The sequence below is a fragment of the Gopherus flavomarginatus genome, chromosome 5 (genome assembly GCF_025201925.1).
Source record: "Gopherus flavomarginatus isolate rGopFla2 chromosome 5, rGopFla2.mat.asm, whole genome shotgun sequence".
NCBI lineage: Eukaryota > Metazoa > Chordata > Testudines > Testudinidae > Gopherus > Gopherus flavomarginatus.
The window spans coordinates 53201983-53222751 of record NC_066621.1 but is presented as its reverse complement, the minus strand read 5'-3'; the positions used below and the strand labels follow the sequence as shown (position 1 = coordinate 53222751).

The 20769-nt window shown below is 43.2% G+C and overlaps 1 protein-coding gene across 5 annotated transcripts in view; it reads right to left on the bottom strand.

Moving 5' to 3' along the window:
• The window catches only part of PTPN5 (protein tyrosine phosphatase non-receptor type 5), a 150610-nt gene that overhangs the window by 12176 nt on the left and 117665 nt on the right, over positions 1–20769 (bottom strand). For 4 of the 5 annotated variants that reach the window (XM_050953699.1, XM_050953703.1, XM_050953700.1 and 1 more), the window contains 5 exons: positions 18736–18820; positions 13830–13909; positions 13093–13230; positions 10009–10119; positions 4627–4787 (listed from right to left, as the gene is read on the bottom strand). In XM_050953699.1, coding sequence (XP_050809656.1) covers positions 4627–4787; positions 10009–10119; positions 13093–13230; positions 13830–13909; positions 18736–18820 — 575 coding nt within the window. The remainder of the gene's footprint in view (positions 1–4626; positions 4788–10008; positions 10120–13092; positions 13231–13829; positions 13910–18735; positions 18821–20769) is intronic. The other variant, XM_050953701.1, reaches the window with a different exon arrangement.

The window sequence follows — 20769 nt, the reverse complement described above, 5'->3', positions numbered from 1 at the left end:
CGCTCCTAGTCCTAGGAGCCGCCCCACCTCCTGTTCAAGCAGAGCTTCGTGCTAGGGGTCCCCCGGTAGCGATGGGGGTGGAGGGGTGGTTGGGTGGGGAGGAGGTAAACTGGAGGGCGTAACCCTGGGAGACGGTGTTGAGGACCCATCAGTCCAAAGTGAGCAGAGAGCATTCCAGAAGGAAAGCACACAACCGGATGGAGAAGGGAAGCTTTACTGTCCTCAAGTGTCTGGTCAAAATCACCTTTTCCCTGCCTCCTTGCCCTTGGAGGGTCCAGGCTGGGGGGCAGGCCAAGACTGCCTGTTAGGGCATCTCTTATAGTCCCCTTGCTTCCTATGGGCAGCCTTGGGAGGGCGGCTGGGGTCAGAATCTGCTGCAGCTTGAATTTAGGTTTTGCCAGAGCTGGGAAATAGAGACCCAGGATCTAGAGCAGGGATAGGCAACCTATGGCATGTGTGCCAAAGGTGGCACACAAGCTGATTTTCAGTGGCACTCACAGTGCCTGGATCCTGGCCACTGGACCAGGGGGCTCTGCATTTTAATTTAAATTTTAAATGAAGCTTCTTAAACATTTAAAAAACCTTATTTACTTTACATACAACAATCGTTTAGTTATATATTATAGACTCATAGAAAGAGACCTTCTAAAAATGTTAAAATTTATGTCTGGCATGTGAAACCTTAAATCAGAGTGAATAAATGAAGATTTGGCACAGCAGTTCTGAAAGGTTGCCAACCCCTGGTCTAAAGGGTCGTGCGGGAGCCCTGCATGCCATGCAGGCTTGTATCTGTTTCCTCCGCGTACAGAGCTTTGACGGGCGGACCTGTGATGGAGAGGCGTTGGTGATTGATGCCTGGGGCTGTCGTGCCTTGGCGGAGACTTGGAGCAGGAACCCGCATGGGAACAGCATCGACGACTGTACTGTGACTGACTGTGGTACCCTCTCTGGGACAAGGACCGATGATGACATCTGCCACGGTTCCATCGATATCCGCTTTCTGAGGAGGACTAGTGCCGTGAGTCCAGGATGGACGGAACCCAGCCTGAGAGTCTGGTCAGAATCGAGGGTGATCCACGTGGACTCTGCCCCAAGCGGACGCTGGGCAGTGATTGGCATTGGGAACGTTCCCTCGACTGAGACCGGTACCAAGCTGAGGGTGACTGTGGAGATCCCAGCAGCGGCTTGCCGCTGGAGCATGGGGCCGACATCAGCGGCGCTCCGGGCACCTGCATAGACAAGATGTCCCGGGCCACCTGGAGGGCTTCAGGTGTGGACAGCATCCGGACATTTGGAGAGGCCTGTTCTGAAGGGGCCGGGCTACTCCATTCTATGAGAGTTGGAGGCCTAGGGCCCGGAGGGGATCGAGGGCTACCCGACATGGGCCTAGCCTCTGTCCCAGACTTCTCTCGGTGCTGCTGCAAAGAGGGAGTCTTCTTGGCACTCTTAGTGTGCCCCATGGAAGGGGAGCGGTGCCGACTGGTTGATGGCACCGGCAGATCGCCGTGTACTGACACCCACTACCCGTTACGGCGTGCCGGGGTTGGGGTCAGCCCCAATTCCATCAGAATGGCTCGGAGCCCAATGTCCCTTTTTCTTTTGGTCCAAGGCTTAAACGATTTGCAAATCTTGCACCTATCGCTGATATGGGTGTCTCCCAAGCAGCACAAACAATGTGTGTGGGTCGCTTCTTGGCATAGAACGCCGACAAGAACTGCAGGACTTAAATCCCGGGGCTCGGGCATGTCCCAGCCCAGGCTCACTGATTAGCTAAACGAACTATGCTAACTAACTACAGGTACTAAATGAACAAACAGTTCTGGAGACGAGCTCTAGCAAATCTGGAGCAGAGCTGTTCTGACGTACCTTCACTGGCTGCAAGAAGGAACTGAGAGTGGGGCAACGCGCAGTTCCCCTTATACCGTGCCAAACAGGCGCCACTCCAGGGGTCATGGGGGCGCTCTCTCCTACAGGCACTGCTAGGGGAAAAACTTCTGGCACGGGCTGAGCACGCACACCTATTGTGGAATACACATGAGCAATCACTCGAAGAAGAATAATCATTATTCCTTGGTCAGATTAAGTTTGAAACATTTCCCAGGCTTGCAAGTCTCAAGATGAGTTTTCATTCATACATGCCGTGACAAATATTGCCAAAATAATTTGACTAACAGCAATACACACAGTAAGTCTGATGCCACTTCCAAAGTCATTCAGATCTAGAATCTCACAATTCTCTGGATTTGTGCAGGATACAACAATTCACCACTAAAGAAACCACTGATTTTTCTCTTCCATTATCAATGCAAAGACATTTTTCTGTGTATCTGTTTCAGGCCCTGGTTAATGACTAGAGAGAATTTTGTTCTCACATATGCTATGCTATTGTGGCAAAGAGAAGCTGTGAACTCCTCTTACCACCTCCATGAAGAATGAGCAGCAAAGCTGACAACACTTCCGCATGTTAACTAATTAAGTGAGCAGTCTCAGGAATAATTACCCTACACAATCTCCAGAGAACCTCCATCCATTTCAACAGTGTTAAAGCCATAGCGCAAAGATACTAGCAACAACTGTTCAGGCAACAATTGGACTTACATATGGCTGGGGCTAGCAAAGTTCCAGCATGGTTTCCCTGACCACTAAAGACAGATTTTTGACCACGTTATTTAAATTTTCAGGGAGAAATTCCTGGCCAAGCTGATTAGGAAAATGGGCCTAACAATAACTGTGCTTAGATGGTGTTAAGCTGTAGCAGGAAAAGGGTTAAAATGACAAAATGCAGGCACTACAAAGGAAGAAGGATGATCTTACTTTTCAGGCCTGGACCAGGACTAGGGTGAACTAGGTTCAATTTCTGGTGCTGTAAACTTCCTGTATGACCTTCGATAAGTCACTGTCTCTGTACCTCAATTCCCAACCTTCTACCTCCATGTTGCATCCTGTTTCCCATCCTTTGTCTGTCTTGTCTATTTAGAGGGGAAACTCTTCAAGGCAGGGACTGTCTCTTACTAGGTGTATGTACAACACCTACTTCACTGAGGCCCAGAGGTTGGTTGGCTCCAGGTGGTACACAGACACAAATAACCAATAATATACAGATCTTCTACAGTGCTTTTCAACCATAGATGTCAAAGCATTTTACAAAAGAAGGCAAGTAGCACCCCTCACTTTACAGACTGGAAAACTGAGCAGAGAGAGGTAAAGATACTTGCTCAAGTCACACAGTAGGTCAGTGGCAGAGGCAGGAATAGAAACCAGGTCTTCTGAGTCCAGTGCCTTACCCACAGGACTATGCTAGGAATGACAGCCTTCTTTTAACATGTACTTCTTATTAAGACTTTCAGGATTAGCATCATGTTTGATTTTTTTAAAAGGTTTACTATTTTGTATTTAAGGGGGCTGACAGTATTAGTATCTTTGCAGTGGTTATGCTCTTCCAGAGGGTCAGATCCTGAGAGCTGCTGAATACCTGCACCTTCCACTGAAGCCAATGGGAACTGTGGTATTCAACACATCTTAGGGCTTGGGCTATGGTCTGGTACACTTCCTAATCTTGAATACATTCAGTTTACTACATTCACAGAATATATTTTATCCAAAAGAGCATCTGAAAAAATCTGACACTGCTCTAGTCACCAGCTGTCATTTAAAATTCTCTAGAAGCCTGCTACCCTGTCTATTAATACTTAGGTAAGAAAAATGACCAAAAGTCCTGCATTTCCAAAAATCACCAGTAGACTACTGGAGATGGAAAGACAAAGCAGTGGGTGAGAGAGTAAAACAAGCATGCAAAGCAAAGTAGAAAGCTGTGGACTGGGGTCTGTATTGCCTCTGAAAGCTACCATGAGATTCCAGTGAGACACACATGGATTCACAGATTTTAAGGCCAAAGGGGAACATTATGATTATCATGAATCATTCTTGTAGCCCTTTTCAGAACCCTTTCCAATCCATTATATACAGAGGTTATAGCTCCCTATTCTACCTGATACTCTCCTGTTCATGCATCCCAGGATTGTATTTGCCCTCTTAACTACAGCACGGCAGTAGGCCCTCAAGTTCAACTGAATATCTACTATGACCCAACAACTCCTGATTACTATTTGAATTTTTATGTTCAAAGATTTCCCTCCACTCAGTTTTACTCATCATTATTTATAACTTTGGGAAATTGACCTTTTTGAAGCAGCAAGAATATAGATTATTGGTCAGGACGATCTTCTGTTTGCACATAGCAAGTGAAATTAGATCCTGATTACTTGCACCTGGGCACCATCAGTTGTTAGCTCAGTGATCAATTCCTATTTATGCATCAGCATGAGATCTAGTATAGAATTGCCCCAAGTCAGTTGCAATACTTTTTGTACTAGAAAACTGTTAATTATAATTTTTAGAAACTCCACGGATATTTCACTAGCGGCTGCATGAGATCTCCAGCGTATGTCTCCCAGACTGCATTTCCCTGTGATCAAGCAGTTTTTCTTTTTACACATTATAAATAAATGCCTATGGAGCTGCCCATCCTGTTTCCTTGCAATTGCATGAAGCTTTTCTTTTCTCTGCTATGTATTTCAGACACTCTGTCACAGAGCTCCATGGAGATCTAATGCAGCATTAACTTACCTGCAGTGGACAATGACTGGGGCATTCTTTTCTTCTGCACGTTGCATGGCCTCTTCCACTTCCCGCACCAGTTGTAAGAGGGCTGGTGCTTGATCTGGTGTCTTTTGATCTGGCCAGGATGTATACCAGTAATGTCGCAGGTTTCTTACTTCACCATCTTTCTGTGATCCAGTTATACAGAAAATTAATACACTACTGCAAACGTTTTCAAAGATTTTTCATCAAAACTGATAAACTGACAATCTGTTTCTTTGGGCATATCTACACCAGTGAGTCTCAGAGCTTGTGTTGACAGACTTGGGCTCACGAGGCTTGTGCCACAGGGCTAAAAACAGCTGTGTAGATGTTCGGGATCAGGCTCTGAAGTGCAGGGAGGATGGTGGGGCTTCAGAACCTGAGCCACAATGCCTGCACTGCTATTTTTAGTGCCGCAGCACAAGCCCAGGTCTATAGAGCCATGCTCTGAGAGTTGCTGCTGTGGGTCTCAAAATGCAGTGTAGACATACCCTGTGAGAACAACAGAAGTAAACCAACGCTCAAGTAAAACGAGCATCCACACACAAAGCCACAAACCACAGAAATTCTGATTTCAAGCATCACTACTGCACTTGAGCAAACTGTTAAAAAAAAATTCACTAAAAACCCTGCTAAACTCTCATGCTCTTTTTCGGAGTTCTCTTTCCCAGCTCCTTTATATTAGTGCCAAGAGTTGCGCGCAAAACGATGTCTCCTTTATACTAGTCTACAGCCATCTTACTCTCCTCCTGACAGATTCATTCAGTAAGACTACAGTGGTTTATAACACAATTGTTTTACTTAAGTATTTGATAGACTCTCAGATAGATTGATTGATTACCCTTGCTGTCTGTGTATTTTATATAAATAATAATATACACACACACAGCAAGACATTCAGAGGAAAGTGAGATTTGTGCCTCTAGTTACGGCCTCAAGTTTATCTTGAGATACATTTCCATTTTCTTCAATGTTTCTGAGTCATTATGAAATCACCAAACATATCACCAAATATTCAGATGTGCATGTTTATTCTGCATGCCTCAAGTTTTGGTCATCAACACCATCCATCTTAGGCCTGAGTTTCAGAGGTGCTAAGTGGAGCTAGCGATCCTCAAAGTCTTGGCCTTAGCCTTGTAGAGACTGTCTGGAGCAACCAGCATTCAGCTGAATAATTCTCTTCAAAAGGCAGGTTAAGTGTCCAAGGAAAGTTACCTTTAGCTTCCACAGACCTCCTTTAACCACTTGACTGAGTTTTAAGGAAGCACTGGAGAGCAATTTTGGGTTAAGGCTAAGAACTAGGAGTAACATTTTTAAAAATGCTTAAGGCTCAGATTTTTAAAAGGTGTTGGTCTGCTCAGCATTGCAATGCCTAATTAATTTCGTCTTATTTTCAAAAGTGACGGACACACTAAGGAACCTTAGTCTCACTGAAAGTCAATGGGACTATAGGCTGAATGGCTGTCCCTCCTTGTCACTCTCTGAGGGATGGCACGCCTCCTTGCTGCCATGTACCTGTAAAGGTGAGCTCAAAAGGGGGGAATTAGCTGTACCTAGTGCTCCAGCCCTCCAAGCAGGATGGCAGTCTGTGAGCCCCAGGCCATCAGCCAGGGTAGGGCAGTAAACAGTCCCATTGACTTTCAGTGGGATTTAGGCTCTTTAAGTCCAGATACTCAAAGGTATTCAGGCTCCTACCTTCCACTGAAATCAATAGGACTTAGTTGCCTAAATATCTTTGAGGATTTGGGCCCAGAGTCACTTTTGAAAATGAGATGTAGGATTCCTTGAGAATCAAGCCATGGCAGTCAAGAGCACTAGTTTTATAACTACATTTTGAAAACAGATTCAAAATATTATGAAAAACAGTGGTTCCGAAACACAAATGCAAGAAGAAAAGAAACAAGAATACTCATGTGAAGTTACTCTTCCAGGGGATAGGAAAAAAATAATCACTAGTTCAAGATGCATTTAGTTTTCTTTACATTGTTACCGATTTTATACTTCCTAATCAGAGAACCCTGAATTCAGTGACACTGTATACATTCATTCCTACTGAAAAGAAAATACTCTTTATCTATACTTTGTTGAGATTCAGGAGGCGTGGGGTTAGGTTGGGAAGAAACAAGGTTTAATTGGTGGTTCAAAGCCCAGAATCATGTTACTGCTCAAGCTGGGATAATCAATCAGTGGCTAGACCCTTGTTAGGTTCCTTTGAAAACGAAAAAGACTTCTTTCTCCCTTTTGCTGCATTCCTTTCTGAATTCCCAAAGCCTGCTAAGGCCTGACCCCCGTCCTGAAAGAATTACGGTAAACCATCCTCAAACCTCGTTGCTGAGAAATGTACATCAGTCTCTGCAGTGCAGCTAGTGGATTGCATTTAATTTCTAATCAGTTTAGATCCTACCTCTAGCTAAGGGAGAATGTCCATGGCATTGGAGAATGTGACGCAATTAATGGCTTCTGTGGTTTTTGTTACCATGCCATTTATTGTAAGTATACTCCAGAGTGACAGGCATTATTGCCATTATATGATAAAAGAACAGTCCCAGACAATGACATCTCAATAAACAGCTCCTTTATTTCTCTCCTGGCAGCTTGGAACCATTCACCTACCAGCTTCGTTTTTTTAGTACTGCCCCACTGATGCTGAAAGCTGAAGCGCTGCTTAGTTGAATAACCAAGTGGGAATGTGACCCTAAAATGAATGGAGGGAACAGGTTGTATGGAAAAGGAACTATGAGCTTGGAAACGTGTAATACCAATCAAAGCTTCAGTGTCATTTGTGTCAGTATAACATTCTCATTTCCTGAAGGGATATATATTATAAATTTAAACCGCTTTTAGTCCTCTCCTTTTATATCTGCTGTCTTCTCTTTCCACCTCTTTTCATCTGCCTCGGGGTGGCTGGTGTTATAAGACATGCATGACCCCAACCAACAATTTGGTTTTAAAATTCTATTCCCCCCCCGCCCCATAGAATCCTATATAACTACACACATAAAAGGGGCCAGATTTACCCTTGCAATAAATACACATCTGAGTAGAGCTAGCTGAAATCAGGATTTCCAAACAAAACCAATTTTTTTGAAATTTCTCACAAAGCAGAAATCCCCAAAGGAATTCACTGCCAGGATTCTCAGGGCTTCTGGGCTCTCTTGTGCAGACCCAGGAGCCAAGACCCAGCTAGAGCCAGGATTCTCAGGACTTTCAGGCTCTCTATTCCATGGTAGGGAGTCTGGAAACTCTGATACTCCTGGCATGGCAGAGCTGCCATGCAGTCATGGACCCCTGGTAAACCTGGAGTCCACAAGCCCAGGAGCAGTGCACATGAAGGAGCTTTCCTAGAGCTGTGACCCCATACAGTATGCTTGGTGGGGATGCCCTGGAGCTTTGGACTTTGGAAGTATGGGGCTCCCAGCCCCCCAAGCAGTCTGCCTGGTGATTCTTAACTGAAAACTTTTTGTGCTTTTGTTTTTTTTGTGTTGAACATTTCCATGCAAAACTGACAGCCACGTCTTGGAAAAAATTTTACTTGGCTGAAAACTCAATTTTCTGTAAAAAAAAAAACAGTTCTGACAGGAAAATTTCAATCAGCCCTGATCACTAGTATTAAACTGCTGCATTTACCAACAATTCTTGAATAACCATGTCGACACCACACCCCAGCAGGGATTGTGAATTTCACTGAGATAGTTGCAGCAGCTGAGTGAAATTAGCCAAGGCCTCGTCTGTGAGACAAGGGGACTCAAATGAACTTTGGCTCAATTTTATTCTCTCTGTTGTGTCACATTGTCTGAGACATGGTTGTATTTAAGGATTATGCAAGTCTGCACATTCATGGAAGTAATCTTTCCTTCCCCTTCCCACTTGTCTCAGAGTGTGATCTTCAACGCATCCTCTGCGCCAAATGCATGATTGACAGACTTTCCATGCTCTTGATCCAGACACAGGGTTTTGTATGCCAGCTCTCTGCATATTAGCACATGGCTGGTGAGACTCAAAGCTGCTTGTGAGAAAGGAGGCTTGTTCGCAGTTTGGGAAGCAATTCTGCTTTGTTATACTGAGTTCAGGGCTGGATCTGACAGACGAAAAGATGTGTGAAGATTATGCGAAGGAGCCTTTTCCTATTTAAGTATATGTCTTGAGACCATGGAACCTAGTGAGTTGTTACATAGGATGGTGATCTCCTGGACCAGATAGCAATAGAGTATTTATAAAATAAGTATGTGCTGGAACTTATTATTCAAAGGGTGGCATGGCTGTTATTTGTTTGGAAATCTAAGTATTTTATTTCAAGCAGTTATCTGGAAGGATACCATAATTAGAAAAGTTAACACTGGATGTAGTGGTGGAAAAGTGCTCAACAAGCTATCGGTAGTTTTATTCTGTTTACTGTAGCATGTTTCCTTTAAGCAGTTTCAGTGCTAGTTCACCTAACTGCTTAATAGAATAATAAGGATGATACGCATCAGTAAAGGTTTAGCTGCAGTGAGCAGTGGTGGAGTTACTGTACCATCAGCAACTGCTAAATAGATTGGTAGACACGTTACTTAGGGAAACTGGGAGGAGACAACACAGAGGCCAAAGGAGTAGAACAGATGGTCTAGGAGGGACAGGACATTAGATTGGGATTTCTGAGTTCCTTTCCCAGCTTTACTGCATATTCTCAGTGGCACAGAAGTCATCTTAGCTTTCTATATAATATTTTGCACCCAACAATTTGACAAACCCAACAGTATACAAGATGTTTAATAATTTTAATATGAAGACTAGAAGCACAGTTTAAGCTTTTCCAAGATTAACAGCTGCTAGAGATCTCTACACAACCCAGAAAATGTAAAACCTCACATAAGGCCAAATCCTCAGCTAGCGTAAATCAGTAAAGCTCCAGGGAAGCCAATCAAGCAAAGCCAATTTACACCAGCCGAGGAACTGACCCACATTCCACAATATTCCTTGTACTCCATACAACATCATCACAAAGTTCATGATGTTAACCTAAATCCAATGTCTTTAGTATGACTTATAAAAGCCAGTTCAAAGTTAGGTAAGACACAATCCCCAAGCTAGCACGTCACCACAGAAGACACTTACACAGAATCACTCACTGGTCTCTTTCAGTGAATGAACACATTCCTGTTACAAGTGGCCTGAAAGTCTTTAGACTGTACGCATTCAGTCTACATCTCTGACTGTTTTTATTGTTGCATTGTTTACATTTTTGGGATCCGATCAAGGGCATCATGAATGCAGTAGCGACAAGTGATATTTGCACAGTGGATATGACTTGTACTCAGTTCTCCATGAACAGTCCTGTTCAAGGCTTTGAATTTCTCTGCTATTGTAAATACATCTGAGCAATCTTACCTTCAGGGTGATGAGTCTTAATCGGTAATCATCTGCTTGTATGACCTGGTCAACTGTGATTTCTATTCCTTCATAGGTGACCTGTTCCTCTGGCCAGTACTCTGTACATTTCTGCATGCAACATAAAATACATTTAAGGAGACACCAATGGTGGTTCACTTCACTATGCAGAAACTGTGCCAGGTGTATTCTTAGATGAATCAGGATGCTGAATATTTCTGTAACAGGATGCAACTCAAATTTTTAAGTTAAATATAGGGGCCAAAGTTTCAGATAGTCTTCTCTGCAGTCACTCTGGTTAAAATCCAATGTCTAATTACCTCCCTCACTCACATGCATAAAACTTTGTTTGTGTGTGTGCAATGTGATGTATCTGCACATTTTTAAATTTCATTTGGGAAGCTGGTAAGAAATGTGGCAGTGTTTATTAATATTCTATTCATTTTTATTACGGTAATGATTGATATTCATTAATAATCTGCTCTTTGATCATTACTATTTCTGTGCTATGCACAAACTGATATGGAAATGCACAGTATCCCTTTTCTGTCTCTAATAAAGAGCCATGGCTCTCTGCATCTCAAATTATAATCTGTATTTCTTTTCCCTACAAAAGGACATGACTGGAAATGACTTTGGAATATAGAGTGTGTTCAAAGACCCACTATAAAATGGAAGAAGATCCTACATTGAAGCAAAGGAACTAAAAGGAAGAAAGTGTCAGAATACAGATTAGTTTTGCTAAATCGTTTTGGCCAAATCCATGGGCTCATTCAGTGCAACTGATACAGTTTGAATAACTGAAGCTATAATCCACATTTAAGGATATATTGTGGCATTTGTGCCACAATGTTGCCTGAGAGGTAATGGAAAGCAACGCTTCCCAGGGAAAGTACTGGGAGAGATTGTCTCTCACCTATACAATTTCTCCTGGGGCTGCTCAGTGCACATGGAGTAGGCCTTCAGCACATCAGCAGAGATTGCTCCCCTTGTAAGCCTATTCCAGAGACCAATGTGGATGGGGGTCAATTCTGAACAAATGGCTCCCCAGGTATAAAACAGAGAGCAAGCCGCCCTCATGCTCTCCAGAGTACAGGGGCTGCTATTCTGGGAGGTCTTTGTGCACCCACGTAAGTGAAGGGAGAGAGAATTCTTGCAAGCCCTCCCTTCTGCAAAGTCCAGCACAATCTGGCCCTTAACCGTAAACTCTGTGAGCAAGTTAAAAAAAAAATCTGCTGGAAAAGAAGGGCCAAGAACTAAAAAATGTCTCGAAAAGCTGCTGGGCCAAATTCTCTTATGGTGTAAATGGATGCTGCTCCACAAAGGAAACAGTTTTTTCTCTTAATTAATTAGCCTCTCAGAGTTGGTAGGACAACTCCCACCTTTTCATGTTCTCTGTAGGTGTAAATATATATCCTCACTATATGTTCCATTCTACGCATCCGATGAAATGGGTTCTAGCCCACAAAAGCTTATGCTCAAATAAATTTGTTAGTCTCTAAGCTGCCATGAGTACTCCTGTTCTTTTCACAATGGAGCTGTGCCACTTCACACTAGAAACAACTATGGCCCATTGTGTCACTGTAAACGCAGACTGAATTTTTTCCCTCCTCCTAAATTGCAGAATCCATTGTAAAAAGCGTCAAATGCGCCAGCATCTATCAATAGTACAGACACTATGCTGCTGAAATGAGTGGAGTAGGATCGCCCACACATTTCTGTGGGCTGTCTGTCAGTTCAGATTAGATGTGACAGAGGGCTGGGATACTGAGCTGTTCATCTTCACGTTAGCAAAGCCACTGTATATAGCAGAAGCACAAAGACTCCTTTACTAGCATCACGGCAGAACAAAGGTTTTAGTTCTGAAGCTACACACTGTGGAAACCTGGTATTTATATATTAATATGTATTAGAAAAAAGGGAATATAGAAGATGTTAGCATGGAAAAGCTTACCCTATGTTTATGTCTGACTCTCACAGAATGATTCAATTTTTGATACAAAAGGTATCAGGAAAGACTCAATATCTCTGTATGTTAGATATACGCTGCAGCCAGTGTCACTACTGTGATGGTAGCATGGCTGTGCAGTGTTTCCTGAGGCTGACATGACAGGTGAGATAGTCTGTTGGTGTTGAATAATAGGAAATGCTGATGAAAAGATTATTTTGCATTCTAGTGGTACAATCCAGATGTAAAAACAACAGTGGGAAAGCTTCAGAGCAGAGAAGACAATGAAGGACATGATTGCCTCTTGGTCTCTTCTTCCTTCTCAAGTGTATGGTCGCAAAATTTTCAAAAGGACCTAAGTGATCTGGAAGTCTAAATCCCATCTTCTAAAGTAACCTAGGCATTTACGGCCAGATTTTTAAAGGTAATTGATATAAATGGGAGTTAGGCACATAGGTACTCCCACCAGGCACCTTTCTGCATCTTCAGCTGTTTAAATCACCACTGTTTTGGGATCCTGTGGAATAATGTTGTGATACTAGCCACAGAATCATAAAACAGTGGTGATGCAAACTCTGGAAGCCTGAGACTTTGCAGATAGAATTGTATGGGATGGAGTGGTAGAAATACATTCAATAACCACAAACAGTTCACTCTTATAAAAACCAATTCTAGCAGGGAGTGATTTAAAAAAGTTTGGAACATCTTAATAGTTGCAATATTTTAACTGCATTTCCCCAAAATGCTAAACAACTAGGGCAGTCCTCCACATACAAATCATCTTTAACTGCTTCTAGTCATAACTAGCATTATAACATGACACAGTATGTTTAATGAAGCAGAGACGGCTTAATGGAAAAAGGATGCAGAAGAGAAGCCAAAATAAATACAGGATAAGGAGGTTCAGTCTCTGTTACTCTATTGTTTATAGGTATTCATATACAAAAATTAATAGGGCTTGAACTTGGTGGGATGTTGCTTTTGAAACCTTCAGAAATGACTTCAAAAAAGGTAACTGCAATGTACTATAAACTTTGGTCACTGAACCAACTCATTTATTTCCATGGGTCTGGCACCTGTGCCTGAAATACCCGCTACGATAGAGGATCGAGACATAGCTCATACGTAATCATTACCTCATTCATCTCTTCTATATTGGTAATCATGACAATGATGGGAGAACGCTCCTGCCACACCATTCTCCAGAAATCACTGACAGTATTAACTATAGGTCCCTGAGTAGCAATATATACCTTTTCCTCTTCTCCATAGCCCTGCCAACAAAGCAACAATAAATCACTATCAAACCATGTGTGCGCACACACGCACATGCCTGGACACTTCAATCTTTACCCAGTGAAAGCTCTCATTGGCTACAATGGGATTATTGCCTGAGTAAAGACTGCAGTATCAGGTCAACCGTTATCAATCCAAGAGGTATTGTGCTCACTCACTCACTCTCTCCCTCACGCACGTACACACACACACACAGAGGCAAGGTAGAAGGTGCGACTTCAAGTTATACAAGCAGTAGGCAATACTATGGCAATGGGATGGATTCATGCTACAACAGCCTGGTGGTAACTCTGGGTCAAATCTTGCAGGCATAATTCCCATTGACTTTGCTGGGAGTTTTGCTTGCATCAGGCCAGTGAGGCAGGGAACTTCATGGCAAAAAATGCAAATATCTTGTTTTTATTGGACCAGGATCTTTACAGTTCGGCTCTGAGGTTCTGTTTTCGATAATACAAAAACAAGAGAAAAAAAGAAACCAAAACAAGATGGTCTTTAGAAGCCAATGGACATTGTGGTTATTCTTAAATGATTAATTTCTAACAGTCTACACAGAGACATTGGACTGCTAAGCTCTTACCCTGATGTAGTTAGCATTGATATATGAGCTAAGAGGATCGTCTTGATCATTTGAGGTAAGGCACACTCTGCTGTGAGGATCTACAATATGTAAAGAGATAGTTAATAGTTATCAGTCAAGAGGAGAAAAAGGTTTTTAAGATCATTTTCTAGCCTTTAGTAAGACAGCTAATTACTTAGGCATATTCATTAGTAGCCACGACAGATACCTGCGATGCTCTAAAGGGGGCACTGGGGAGTCTCTGATTGAAATGTGTGTATATATTACTGCATTTACTTTCAGTGTGCAACTATCAACAGATATTTGCATGCAACAAAATTAATTATCTTACTAAATTAATATTACTGCTCTAAGTAGAGGGGTAGTTCATCATTTATGATTGTAATAGCATTTGAATGATTCTTGGCGTTTGACTATGCTGTCTATGTCTAAGCTTTGAGATATTAAATTTCATGTAACGTATGCAAGCCCACGACATTACTGTAATTTCCTTTTGCATTAATTTCATTTTTTCCTGCATTGAAGTATTATTTAGCAAACACTGTTAACTAGCAATGACTTCAGTGTGGCTTTCTGCTTGAGTAAGGACTGAGCAAAAACTGTGTTAGGACCTCAAGATTTGCCCCATTCGGTTTTATAAACTCTATCCCTAACCTTATTTTTTGGCCTTAAATTAAGGCCTTGTCTACACAGAATAATTGCACCATTTTCACTATACTGGTATAGTTAAAGCTATACAACCCCTGCTAGAGTGGATGCAGTTATATTGATATATCTTAGAGCTTGTCTATACATAAACCGCTACAGCAGTACCTCTGCATGGGTGCTGCTTTAGCACTACAGGAGAATCCGTCCTGTCAACATAGGTAATCCACTCCCTCAAGAGGTGGTGTCTAGGTTGACAGAAGAATTCTCCCATAAATGTAGTGCTTTCCATCCCAGGAGTTAAGTCGGTTTCACTGGATTTTTCACATCCCTGAGTTATACTGACCGAATTTCCTAGTGTAGACCAGGCCTTATTCATTGGGGAATAAGCCATACCAACACAAGCACTTTTATACCACTGTAAGTGCATCCACATCAGGGGGAGTTATACTGGTATAACTATTTTGGTAAAAAGAACCAACCCTAACTCAGGGGTGGCCAATCTGTGGCTCGGAGCCACATGCGGCTCTTCAGAAGTTAAATATGCGGCTCCTTGTATAGGCACCGACTCTGAGGCTGAGCTATAGGTGCCAACTTTCCAATGTGCAGGGGGGAGTGGGGGAGGTCACTGCTCAACCCCTGGCTCTGCCACAGGCCCTGCCCCCACTCCATCCCTTCCCGCCCCCTCCCCTGAACCTGCCGTGCCCTCGTTCCTCCCACTCCCCTCCAGAGCCTCCTGAATGCCACAAAACAGCTGATCAGGAGGTGCAGGGAGGGAGGGAGAGGCACTGATCAGCGGGGCTTCTGGTGGGTGGGAGGCGCTGGGAGTGGGACGGGGAGGGGGCAGCTGATGTGGGGCTCCTGGCATATTACTGTGGCTCTTTGGCAATGTACATTGGTAAATTCTGGATCCTTCTCAGGTTCAGGTTGGCCACCCCTGCCCTAACTGAAATAGTTATACCAGTACAAAAACATTGCGCAGACCAGGCCTAAGCTGACAATATCCCTTAAAAAATTGTCATACACTTACACCACAAAGAAGCAAAACACTGTTAGTTATTTTTCTGCAGTCTTTTCTAAGAGTGTTTTGAGCCTATACTAGGTTTTGTAGTAGGATCTCACCAGGCTGAGATTTTTTAAATGAAAGTGACAGATAAGAATACCTAGTTCATAGGTACAAATTTTCATCAGTAGATCTCAAAGTAGATTAATATCATTACTGCCATTTTACAGATGGTGACACTGAGGCCTGGAGAGATGAAGTGACTTCCTCTAGTGGCAGAGCCAGGAACAGAACTCAGATCACCCAAGGCCCATTGCAGTACTCTATTGCTAGGCCCCACTGCCTCCTTAACAATAATACTTATTGAAAAAAGTCTTAAAAATTTAATAAGGAGTGAAAGAAATATGGCTCTATACAATTAAATAAGTTTGCCTAGAAATTTTGCATAGAACCAAAAAGACTGAAAGAGAATGATATATAATATCTTTCCTTTTTAGATTTTGACCCATCTCTGGAGTTCCATAGCAAGGATAACATTTTCTATTACATTCTGCAAGATAATCCAAAAAATATAGAAAAATGATAATTTTCTATTAAATTCTGTGAGACTTTTCCATAACGGAAGAGGTTTCAGATTTTCTGTCAACATGCAAATTTAACAGTTTCTGAAACAGCCAAACTAATCTGCTTAGCTTGGCACGTCTCCAAAATGAAACTCATCCTCACCCCTTAAAAAGACTCCCCAAAACCATCTTCACCACCACCAACAACAACAAAATTGGGAATCTGCAAAAGAAATTTACTACAAAAGAAATATAAATTAACTGAATTAGAGCCTATTATCATGTTCCTCACTGACTACAATTAACTCTAGGGTTGCACATAAACTAATCATTATGTTAAGTGCCTTCTTACCTTTCAATGGTAACCGCCTCAAATACTTCTGGAGTACACAGCTGGGTAGGGAATTTTAAGTTTTTTATTTGCTCTTTAATTTTCAGGGTATACTTTTGGTTTCAATGTCACTTTTATAATGAAGTGCCTGCTGCTCCCTAATGTTAGATCGGAGGTCAGATTTGGCTGAGTCTGCCATTGGCAAATAGATCAGCATAGGTTTTGCTGTGTAACATGGTCAGCCGTTCCTTCCATAATTGCTTGGTGCAAGCGAACAGTTAGGAAGACCCTCGTGGTGACACAGACAGCATAGGCTGTTATTGGTTAATCTGGAAACTAAAGAGCCAGGAGAGCCACATAGTCATGAACCCACTGGCCACCTCTTCAGCCCACTCTGTCGTGCCCCCAATGCTCTCTCTTCCATGGTACTGTGAAGAGAAAGGCTGAAGAGCACAGCTTTATGGCAGGAAGGGAGTACGCAATACCTCTGTGTAATGTACCAGTTCCCCACCCCTACACTGGAACTGGGTGTGTTCCAACATAAGTGATTATGGTGTGTCCTCTGGTTTCCCATGTGGCAGCCTGCCATCCTCATCAACCAAGTGGCACTGGGTTATGTTTCATAGAGATGGATGGTTTTGAAATTCCTGATTTTTATTCCTGTCAGTGGAAAAGTCTGATTTCCTCTGGATAAATTCCTTGTTAACATTTATAGTTAGTCTAGATTGGGAGCCAGTCCTCCCATCTAGATGGCTCACAGCAATGGAAATGAGTATTACCAGATTTTGTAAAACCGAGGTGGAGATAGCATCAAGAGAATTAGCTGATTGATGACCAAGCAGGTACTGAATGCACAGGGGAAAAGCTAACAGAAACCTGTTAAGAGCTATAGGCCAAGATTTTCAAAAGTGGCTAGCAATTTTGTGTGCTTCCATTTTTGAGTGTTTAACTTGAGACACCTTAAAGAACTCCAATCTTCAAAAAAGTGCTGGACAGCCACCTTTGGAAATCAGGCTCCTTTAAGGTCTATCAGTTTGCGTGCCCAAATGGAGGCACTCAGAATCACTAGTCATTTTTGAAAATCATCGCTGTAATATCCAAACTAACATAAAAGTTGACAGAAATGATAAGGCACCCAACCGTCAGCATGTTTTAGGAGGAAGGTTCTGAAATGTTTGGCTGAGTGTTTTTAGCACTTCTGGTCCCAGCTAGAAATGTCAAAACATCACTAGAAGGGGTATCTACATGGGATTTCTGACCAAGACTGGAAGTTTGAGAGTTGGAGGTTTCAGAAGAAAGCCTGTTCTTGCCAGATTTCCACTCCAGGTTTGTAGACTAACATGATTTGCTTAGTTGATCAGATTCTAATTTCTGGATTATCTGAGCCTAACTAGCACTCTGAACCATTTGGGCTTCCCTAACAAAGCTGCAGCAGAGCTTGATGGCGGTATCTATCTGACAATGGCTTAGAGAAAAGAGAAGGATCTGTCAAAACATTAATATTCAGACACGACATCTTATAATTGTATCACTTTTCAAACTATCTTTAAGTGTGACAGAGGGAAAAACGATAATGGCTATAAAATCAATCCCAAGCAAAAGGTTTCTCAAAATTTCCATTCTTGGCTATAAGCAATAAAACAACTTACATTTAAATAAATAAAGAAAGATGTATTATATTTTCTTAAAGAGACTGGGCCAAATCCTGAGACCCTTATTCATTTTTCACTTGGGGCCTTATCCTGAGAAATGCTAAACACATTAGGCCCAATCCAGCACACAGTGATGTAAGTGGGAATTTTGTCATTGATTTTAAAGGGCACTGGACCAATGCCTTCATTAAGCATTAAGTCAGAGTTGAGATGTTCAGTACCTTTTAAAACAAGGCATATTGAGTGGCACCTTATGACCCAAGTAGTCCCACTGGTTTCAAAGGAAACACTCAGATGGTAAAATACGGCTCAGCATGAGTAAGAGTGTCACAATTTAGCCCTTAAACATGAGTTTACCAGAGGAAACAAAGTAAAACCCGAATAAAGGCATCAAGATTTTGGGCAAAATTTTCAAAAGCACCTAGGTAATTTAGGAGCTTAATTTCTATTTTCGAAAGTGACTTAGGAACTTAAATCCCATTGGCTTTCCATAAGACTTAAGCACCTAAGTCTCTAATGAAAATGGGACATGAGTGCTCTTGAAAATATTACCCTTGCTCAATGTTAGCTTTAGCCTAGAAGGAGTATCCTGGAGAGGATCTGTGAAAGGCATTCCACCGAAAGCAAGAAACTAAGCAAATACTGGATACTGAGACTTCACTAAATACTGCACCAACGAATTGCAGAATTACAAAACAGGTTTGGAACTTACTTGGGAGAATTGTTTTGTAGCGATTCTTCCGCACTAATCCTGGAATATCATATTCCTTTGGATCAACAAAGTTCATTGGGATTTCCTGTTGGAAGATGTACAATAGACTATATTAATAGATTCACAAGGGGAAAAAAAACATTACGTCTTGACTGTGGAAGAGTTGCAGAGATGAAGTCAATTGAGACATATGGTATAGTAGTTCTAACAATTTACCACCAAAGCATGACTGATGGTTTCCTTTTTGTGTCAATGGTTTTCTTTTTTGAAATCATGAATATAAAAAAATGCTCTGGATGACTAATTCCGTGAGTGGTGCACAGTATGGCACTATTTCAGCTCCTAATATTATTAGCAGTGTAATGTGACTTGAGGCATAGATGTAAGCCAAGGATGGTGCGTAAGCTGCATCATCCCAGGAAGCACAGTACTTCAGACACACCCCTCTGAGTCACAATTCTTGGCCTTCTTCCTCCTTGTTAAAACCGGGGCAGTAATTAGCTGCTGGCCTGCACCTGCAAATTACAACACCCTCCATCACAGCTCAACTGCATTGGCTGGGTAATATGGGGATGGGGGGTGTAGACAAGGAACCACCCGTTTTTTGCCCCTTCCCAACCACCTTCTCTGGGAGAGGGGACAGAAGTAGGTACTTTGTGTGTACCTACCTCTCCTGCGCAAATAGACCCAAGGTCCAGGTAGCTCACAGAGGGCTGTTGGGGGTGGGTTCTTACTCTCTTACACAAGTGTGCAGGCCAAGTCACTAACTGGCCCTTAGAGGGTGAGTTCTTCAGAACAGGGCCCTGATCCTCAGTGGGCTCTACCCATGATATAAATATTACATAACAATAATAATTTCTTTAAAAAGCTTTAACAGGGCTACTTCTTTATCAGAAAGAGCCACGGGGAGAAATAACAAGAGAATTTGCACTGGGTTATGGAGCCTTTCATATTTATATTACAGATTCAAATCTCAGAGCTCAGGCTGGTTACATTAGGAGCCATTTGATTGCTCTTCAGTGGGCTACAACATGTGAAATTAGTTGATCAATTCATAGCAGATGCACAGCCACGTAAAGCAGCCACAGGTGAGAGACCAAGGAGTGAATGTAATCACAGAGACTAAGCTCCCCTCAGATCCTGACTTTTCCACCTCAGAACAGGATAGAGCAGGGGTGGGCAAACTTTTTGGCCTGAGGGCCACCTCTGGGTATGGAAATTATATAGCGGGCCGTGAATGTTCATGAAATTGGGGGTTGGGGTGCGGGAGGGGGTAAGGGCACCAGCTGGGGGTGCAGGCTATGGGGTGGGGCCGAGAGAGGGGTTGGGGGTACAGGAGGATGCTCTGGGCTGGCAACGAGGGGTTCGAGGGCAGGAGGGATATCAGGGCTGGAGTAGGGGGTCGGGCCGTGGGAGGGGGTCAGGGTGCAGGCTCTGGGCGGTGCTTAGCTCTGGCAGCTCCCTGAAGCAGCGGCATGTACCCATCCAGCTCCTACATGGAGGTGCAGCCAGGCATCTCTGCGTGCTGCCCCGTCCACATTCGCTGCCCTTGCAGCTCCCATTGGCCGCGGTTCTCGGCCAATGGGAGCTGCGGGGGCAGCGCTTGGGACAGGGGCAGTGTGCAGAGCCCCCTGGCTGCCCCTACGCATAGGAGCTGGAGGAGGGACATGCCGCTGCTTCCAGGAGCTGCATGGAGCGGGGCAAGCCCCCAACCACGCTCCCTGGCTGGAGCGCCGGAGCAGGGCAAGCCCATGACCCCACTCCCCAGAGGGGCTCCAGAGCCAGATTAAAACATTGGGAGGGCCGGATGCGGCCCCCGGGGCGTAGTTTGCCCACCCCTGGGATAGAGGCTTGAAGGCAGAGCTTGCTCTGGTTCTGTGTTTAACATGTTATGTGGGTAAACAAAAGGTAGAAGATTGTTAAAATTAAACACTGCGTTTTCTACTCCAGGTGCTCTCAGCCTGCCTCTTACCCAAATTCATGGTGGAAAAAGCATTAGTAATCTTCCACTTTAGCAAGCACCCAACCAAAAAA